We start from the raw sequence: 8,604 nt of genomic DNA on the forward strand, positions 1-8,604 counted from the left end.
ACCGCAAGGTGTTACCTCATAGTCCAAATTTTACCCGTCTGTCACTTCAAAAGGGAACCTCGGAGGACAAAATATCGTAAGACATTTTCGTTTCATTTCAGCTGTAGAGTCAGATTCTGTCCAAGCTGTGCGATCTTTTCCTTACACTCGATATGTAACCTTTTTCTATTCCGAACAAAAAATCAGTATAAAATTTACATAGAACCAACCATGTTTTTTAAAAGTTTAGTTCCTACTTCGGTGGCCATAGGACCATGCAGGCAAAACATCTAGTAGTACAGGAATGTATGCTTCATTGCAAATGCTTTGCTAGTGGATATAATATTGTTTGACTGAAAATCACATGGATTAAGAAACATTTTCTTATGCTCGAGCCCTATTACGATTATGTTAGAAAACACTGCCCCACATGCAACACAAAATCATACCGAAACAGAAACATATATGTTGTCATTATCGATTATCTTATAATACGTAGGAGGCCCTGCAAAATTCAAATTTACTGGTATGCAGATCCACTCTTGCGTGAAAGACAAATGATATGCACAGTAGTGACTGTCATAGCCAACTGTTTTCATTTTCTTACATAGAAGGAAAATGTGCGACTCTTCGTCTAACAAAATTTTTTTTATATTATAAAAGTTTAAACCATCTTCATGAATTTCGAACGCTACCATGCAACACTTGAACACAAATCCGTTGTATATGCACCAAGCTACTGACCGACAAAGTTTCAACAACGAAGGAGGTAAACACATTGAAAACAATGGAAAATCCTGATCTTGTGAAAGGTATATCTTTGCTCCAGGTCCAGTTTCTTGTTGAATATGAAAACCGTTTTTCTGAAAGAACTTATAACATATCTGCAATTGGTGTTTCAAACCTATAGTTTCTAGAACATTCTTTCGACAATAAGCAATACGGGCAGCAATCTTGGACGGTTGGTGTTTGGATTCATACCTCATACACCATGTGAAAACAAGTGGTCCTATATGTCGCATTAAACGTGGATAGTGAACCATATGATGATGCTTAGGTTTTAATGTATCCTGAAAAAAAGATTTGTATATCTCATGATGTTCTTCAATTAATGTACAAAGTAATTCAGAAGTGTTTACGTGAATAACTTTTGATGTTAATATGACTGTTATTTCTCTTAGCAGAATATAAAATTTCCAAACGATATTTTCCTCGGGGATTAAGTCACCCATTATCAAACCAAAGTACCTTATGAGAAATAACATTTCAGCAGCAGACAAGTTTAATTTATTCTTTTCAAGATTTTCAGAAGATAAAGGTGCCGGCTTATTTACGTCATCTGACATGCTTGCAAAGGCCGAAATCCTACTGTTTAAAATATCCATTGTGAAAAGACGTGTTTCGTTGATGTAGTACTTCAAAATATGCATCATATCATAGTTCCCCACCCCTTCCAAAAGATCATGCATCACGTCCACACTGTAATTTTTGGTAACATGAAAACTCGGCAACATGTTCCAAGTGCTATTCTCTTTTACTCCTGTCTGTGAAGCATCTCCGAGAATTACATGTAGTTCATAATTCTCAACGTCCCGCAAATTCCGGACGTTTTCTCTTGACTGCGCCTGTAAATCTGTTTTTGATGTAAGGCAAAACCTGCAAGGGTACTTAGCAGAAAATGACTCTGTAAAGCCAAGAACGGAATTCAATCCAAGATTGTCACCTGTAATAACACACAACTTAAAATAAATCTGTACTTCTAAACCATTATACATTACACATATACCTTCACATTCTAGGAAACGCAACTCTTCAATAAGAATTGAAAAGGTTGCTTTATTACCGAAAGTTTTTCTATCATTTGAATGAAAGAGTAAGGCGAGAAATATGTTCTCTAGTTTCGCGAAAAACTCCGGTGGAATACATGCAATTGTATAATAAACTACCCCTATCTTTTTTGTACCAGCATGCCCACTTAAAGGATTGTTAATTTCGTAATCGTCAAAGTAAAGAAATAAAGGTAATATCAAACGATCATCAGAAACCGTTACCTCGTTTCTCCAATGCAGTCCTTGCACACTACTGAAAAGTACTTCAGTCTCTTGTTCTGCACTGTTCTTGAAGTGGAGTAACGTTGACAGAACATTCGGTAACTCCAAAAATCGTTTAAGCATTTTTCGCATAGGCACAAACTTTCCAAGCACTTGTAATGTTTCCACCGAAACCTCGCCTTTCTTTCTCTTTGAAGATAATTTCTGTCCAATAACATAATCAATTGGTTTTATCAACCTGCCCATTGTCTCTAACATGCCAAATCGCCTATATTCGGTTTCCAAGCTATAAAATGGACTGGATATTATACTAAACATGTTCATTACTTCAGTTACTGTATTATCATCAACATGATTTCCTCGAAGCGTTTGTAAAATTTTCTCTCTTAGCAGTTGCATCACACTACCGCCCATAAACCCGTGTACCCAGTCGCAAAGGTTTTGTATATGAGTTCTGGTTAAGTTACATTGACTATACAGTTTAGTAATAAAAAGAAGGGCTTCCTCCTTTACAGCCTCACGGTAATCTTCAAGAGAAAGGCTTTCCACAGAAGTTTCAATTGGTATATCACCATTATCAGTCAACTGTCTCTCAACATTGATGTGACACACCTCATTTTGGTATCCACGAAAAGGCTGGTTCCCATCACCACCCGTACTTGTTCTTTCGTGTTTCAGCAAGTGTTTGCGGAATGAATTGGCGTTATCAAATTCGCGTCCACACAACGATTCCCCACAACGAAAGGGGCTCATGGCACCTAATTTGTGACAAAATTTTAAATGAAGTAACAGAGACTGACTCGTTCTTAAGTCACTATGACAAACAAAACACTTAGGCATCTTCTTACAAACTAAAAAGAACGTATATACATGAAAAAACTATTTTACAAACTAAATGATTAACGGAAAACAACCTTTCCCGCCATTACACCTTTGATATTTCAGAGATAAGCGTGTTCACTGAAGGAAAATTCTTGTCGCAGTCATTTTCAATTTTGTACATATGTTTCTGCACAAATGTCCACACCTGTTCCGATTCCTTCGGATATTCTGCATCCAGTACTTGAAACGTCTTGAATGTGCTATCGATTGCTTTCAGTGGAGTTTCAACTCTGTAGAGATTATCCTCAATACTCACGTAGAAGGCTTGAGGTTCATCTATTTTTGAAGCGACAACGACGGGCATGGGCTGCACACTACATCCAAAGCGCTGCATCTTTAGATGATGCCTTTCTAACTCTGTTTGAAGATCGGACGCTTCCTGTAAGTCATGTACACAGAATTATTATCACGTTACACACCTATTAACACGTTATCAAATTCCAAAAACTACAAATACACGTATAATTAAAATGAGCTTGTATTTTAAACACGAGGTGCACCAATAATATATATAGCAATGCAATTAAACTGCTACCAACTGTTTTCAGGCATTCTTCTATACTAGAAATGTAATGTAATGAGGTCATAATTGACGCGAGTCACTTCTACGCGATATGAAATGTCTTGAAAACTAATATAGGTTAATATGACAGTATTTCGAATGTATTATTATACCCCTTGAGTTGTACATTTTTAATACCGTTCATTGTGTTTGTATTATCCGATGCAATTAAGAAAAGTTCTGGAAAAATTAAGTAAAGTTCCTTAGAGGAATCTACCCTTTAGTATAAGGTTTGAGAATAATCACAAAGAAAACAATCTGAATTATTGCACTTATAAACTTGACAGTAGTTACGTGAATAGATAACTGCGACATCAATAAAATTGTCCTAAGCTTACACTTAATGGTTTACATTTACAGTAATAAATATTTCAATTAAATGTGGCAAACTTGGAATCACATCCAGACATAAAGTAAGCACGGATATTTTAAAGATAAATTTAGATCCTGTACGTCAATGACCGCAATTCTTGACGTTACAAATCTCCAGGAAGAAGAAAGAAAAACCTTTGCGGAAATTTGAAAAGCAAGGATGCTACAATATCAATGAATTAGTTTTTAAAATAATGATCGCGAAAAGGTTGGTGCCGTTCCCCTACGTGCTGTTTAGTATTTTTATAAGATTGATATTACACACATATCATTACCTCGAGTATAAACACTTCTTACTTATTTATGCCATAAAATGAAGAAAGGAGTGCTATCATAGTTCCAATATTTGAAGGGTTGAATGAAGAACATTTTTAAAGGCACTGGGAAAAAGCTGTTTTGAGCCAAGTAAACATTTTATCCATGACCATAAACATATTTAACCTCTACTTATGTTTTAGAAAGTTTACATAGCATTCACCGAAAGTTTTACAGCATTTTTACGTTTACTATTGTTATTGGAATATAGGGTTTCATCACGGGAACTTCATAAGGCATAAACCTACAGTGGAACCGAAAATACGAATAACATCCTAAAATCCCCTCCCCCTTCCTCCCGGGAAATCGAACGCAGTCGCCCAACAAAGGAGATAAGTGTACTAGCAACGAAGGAGTAACTTTTAGGTCGGCCTTAAGTTCGTCACGTTTGAGGGATGTCGTCCCTCGGAGAGCACACAATCCGAGAGAGGGGAAGAAAGAAAGGAATGGATGGGGAAGGAAGCGGTCTGGGACCTGTGTGTTAGGTACCATCCCGGCATTTTTAGCATCGTTCACTGTGTTTATATTATCCGACGCGATTAAAAAACAAAAAAAACTCACTCAACCCAGGAAAAAACACTCAGGATGATTGGCCTGAAAAAGCTGTTACACTTCTTTGATCGAGTGATCCCACCGGGAATCGAACCCAGAACCGCTCGCACCAAAGGCGAGGGCGTTAGCGACTAATAAATATTGTGTTTTCCTATTTTATGCATATTCCTTTCTATCTACACAACTTAGGTTCACGATATCTTCGTAAGATACAAATCGCGTCACATACACCGATATATGCTTTACTAATTGCATGAAGAAGAGTCATGTATATTGCAAAATATGGTTGATAGCTCACTCCACCAAGGGCGTGCTGTCCCGAGGGGGCCTTTTCTTAAACAAACTTTTTTGTTTCCATGTACCACCAATATGATCCTCTTGATATGGTATGGTAATCATATCAATTGAGTGCACATCAAAGATGGAGCGGGTCAGTGGCTATGGATCACGTGGGGATAATTTTGAGTATACTTTAGTGGATCTTGGGTTACATTTCCATGTTCCACTGTTACGTATGACTACCCTAACCCAACAGTAACAACTGACTCATTGTAGTCCTCAATATAAAACATTCCACTTTGATCCACTCTCGACATATTCGGTCAGTAGGTCGAAGTAGATCAGTAGATCATGGTGACACGTGGTGAGTCAGAGTGGATCGTGGTTTGATGAAAATGGTGTTTGCTTACACAATATTTTTGTTTGAGCATAGCAGTTTTTCCAGAAAAGCTGATTTTTTTTTGTTTGTTTGTTTGTTCGATAAGGTTTCGTGCAATGTTCTCCATTCTCCAATCACTAATTAAATGTTAATGACATATTTCGTGGTAATCAAGTGTAGATATTAATACATTATATTACATAATGGTACATACTCTGACATGAAAAAGGAATCCTTGCTGTGCCTCGTATTTGGAAGGTTTCCATAATCCACCTCCGTCTTTCCTTTTGATACACGTGGTCACAGATGGGAAATATCTTCCAAGAAGTATTAATATTACGACTGTTCTGGCATCTGGAAAAGAATGAAATATCAAGAACATTTGTAGGTAATTAATTTACGCTTATACAGCGAGGTCCGGAAGTGGGCGTACCTCTAATTGGTATTTTCTGACGGTTTTTGGTTTTACCTACATTTGTTTGGTAACACTGCTTGGCATTGTCTGGTAACATTCCTTTGCATTGTCTGGCAACATTGCTGTCCATTTGTTTTCTGCTTGGTAACAGTTATCAGATCAGTTCCTGGCCGCTGGATTGGAAGAGGTTGTGCATCCAGCTCTTTGCCAGGCCTCCAAGAAGTCCCGATCTGACGATATCAGACAATGCTCCCTGGGCTTTCATGAAGCAACACGTAAGAAACACTCGATATCACACAACGCAGGAATTACGAGCAGCTGTGGAACACGCCTTCACCCTCGTTGACTCCGGAGTATCTCCGCAAAACATCTGCCAGAACTTTGTGCAGAATTCAGTTGTGTTATGACATGGATGGTGATCATACCTTTGTTTACGACTCTTACGACTCTTACGACTTCAAGGTAGCTGTGTACAGACATTCTACCATAACTAACACTATACTGTTGAAACTAAAGGGGGGTACGCCCACTTTTGGACCACTTTATACTAATTTATTTGAATGTAAGTGCTAACTTTCTTACTGCATTCATTCTCATACCTGCAGAGGTTTGCTCTGTGATACGCAATGAATACTGTATATTACTTTAAGTCAATAATCAAAGAAAAAAGGAAATTACATTTTGTAAGCAATGGACAGCAGTCTGAAAAAAACACACACAAAAAGTATCATCTTTTGTAACTACACCCAGATTCGGCAAAGGGATAATGCGATGTTTCTTATATGCAAATATTGGGTCCAAATAATGGTGAAAACTAATCTTAATACGATACTTATCTATCGCCTATAAGTACGTGTATAAAAGCTGTACATGAAGTATATTATTTCAAGAACCAAAGGTTAAAGTCAACGTATGTATTTCTCTTTGGGAAGTTGCAACAGATACGGATAAAAAGAGATAAATTGAACAGCTTAATGAATCAAAATAGGCAATTAACAACAAGTTAAAGACTACACGCTGCGGAAAAGCTCTTTCGTCACAAATTCTAAACATTAGTTTCATTCATTGCTACAAAAGGGATTTCATATCTGCTTATTAACCCTACTGAATCTATCTTCTTCATATACTGTTATTCAAGTAAATACTGATTTCAGGGATGTAAACTGGTCACTGAAGTCAGTATTTCAGACTCTTTGGGAGATTAAACGAAAAATGTTCAATTACTACACAGCAGTTGAAATATTTCTCGTGATCTGAGCTCAATAATGAAACAAAAGAATAACAGAGCTTTTTTAAGTGCTCGATATGTTGTCGATTTACAATTATCATTTATTTTTCTTCTAGATTTTGATTTATTCTGCTCGGACTTACGACTAAAAGGAGACAAGGGAAAATTGCCGGAGCAGCTGTAATTGATCTTTTCTTTGCTTACGGGAGTAGGCTGAACAGTGTTGCGTTTTAATAATTATAGTGAACAATACTTAATGAAATAATAAACAATGTGTACACCATTTCTCCACAGTCACAACTTACTTCCATGCACTTCGATAAATTTTATTATAATTAGCAATTTTTAAAAAAGGGGGCAGGAAGGACTCGTAAACCTTATTCGCCTTCTGTGCAGATGGTATGGTAAAAATCAATACTGGATAATGAAAGTGTAAGTGTAAAGGCTAATATGGAACAGAGAAACAAAAGAGAACTTCTTCAGAAGGGAATTTGGAGGGGAGGGGATGAGAGTACAATGCTGTGACACTTAAAATGCGTCTTGATTTGTATATTTGAACAAACTTTTCTTATTAGATTACGCAATTTCTAGTTTCTTACTCCGATTATTCAAAGTATTCAAATGTTCTCGGAGGGAGTGACCGCCCCTCCCTTTAATCCGTCCGTGGTGTCATTCGTTTGGCTTTTCGCTACTAATTCAAAATGCTTTCCGAAACAAGTTGTCTTCTTGTGACAGCAGGGGGTGGAAGAAACAAACAAACCGTGAAAGGAAGAAAGAAGTGGTTTTGGGCTCTTCCAGTCCAGACCATTCTAACCACTGAGAAGTGAGAATCACAACGTGATTTTTCTGGTAAGAGCGTCCTTTTTAAAGCAGCTAACAAGCAAACAGATGGTCAGCCCTCTTCCCTCTGCAGCATACTTTTTATTCTCTGTTGCCAAACTTACTGAAGAATATATTGCAATTAATCTAACGCATGTAACGTAAATTGGAGACCGTGGTTGGATTTATATGGGTCTTGTCTATTTGTATTAAAAATTTCAAGTCATTACCTACAATACTTTGTTAGAAATTACCATATTAAAATTTACATGTTTTCAAATGGGAAGTTAGAAACATAAGCGAAGAGGTAGAAGATCCCCTTAATAAGAAAAATAATTACCTTCCCTGATGTTCTCCTGCAGCAAAAGTTCTACTAATGTGGCTCCGTCATTTGTTGTTTGTTTGGTCGTGGTAAGTATATGCTGAATCTTCTTTAAGTCTGCACTCCACGTTGAAAAAAATGTTATATCTTTCCCAGGATATAACTGGCCAAAATCAATGTCGATCTGAAAAGTAAAAGAAATTGTTGTCACATATACCTAACGCTGTTTGATGATATAATGTTCTATGCTTTCTTCTCTTTATACAAAAGTTTGGTAGTATAGTTTTCTTTGAAGTTCATTAAATAATCTTTGTTTCAACAGAGCGTTTTTAATCAAGTTATGAACATCAATGGCATTCACCCCACTATAGTATCCATTTTCAGAAAATACTATGTCTGATTGAAAAAGAAATCCCAAAGTAGGCATGTAAAAAACAATTACTTAGAGT

At 36.8% G+C, this 8,604-nt stretch overlaps 1 protein-coding gene across 1 annotated transcript; it reads right to left on the bottom strand.

The window, feature by feature from the left end:
- Positions 1 to 422: 422 nt before the first annotated feature.
- Positions 423 to 2,870, bottom strand: LOC145683098 (uncharacterized). The gene has a single exon (XM_081754458.1). It carries the CDS (start codon positions 2,868 to 2,870, stop codon positions 423 to 425), a length of 2,448 nt encoding a protein of 815 aa, XP_081610584.1.
- Positions 2,871 to 8,604: the final 5,734 nt, after the last annotated feature.

The sequence above is a fragment of the Thermobia domestica genome, chromosome 4, assembly GCF_964235325.1.
Source record: "Thermobia domestica chromosome 4, izTheDome1.hap1.1, whole genome shotgun sequence".
Lineage (NCBI taxonomy): Eukaryota > Metazoa > Arthropoda > Insecta > Zygentoma > Lepismatidae > Thermobia > Thermobia domestica.

What these genes read in the sequence shown, in the direction of transcription:
- LOC145683098 (XM_081754458.1), bottom strand. Translation starts at nt 2,870, where the DNA reads ATGCCTAAGTGTTTTGTTTGTCATAGTGACTTAAGAACGAGTCAGTCT.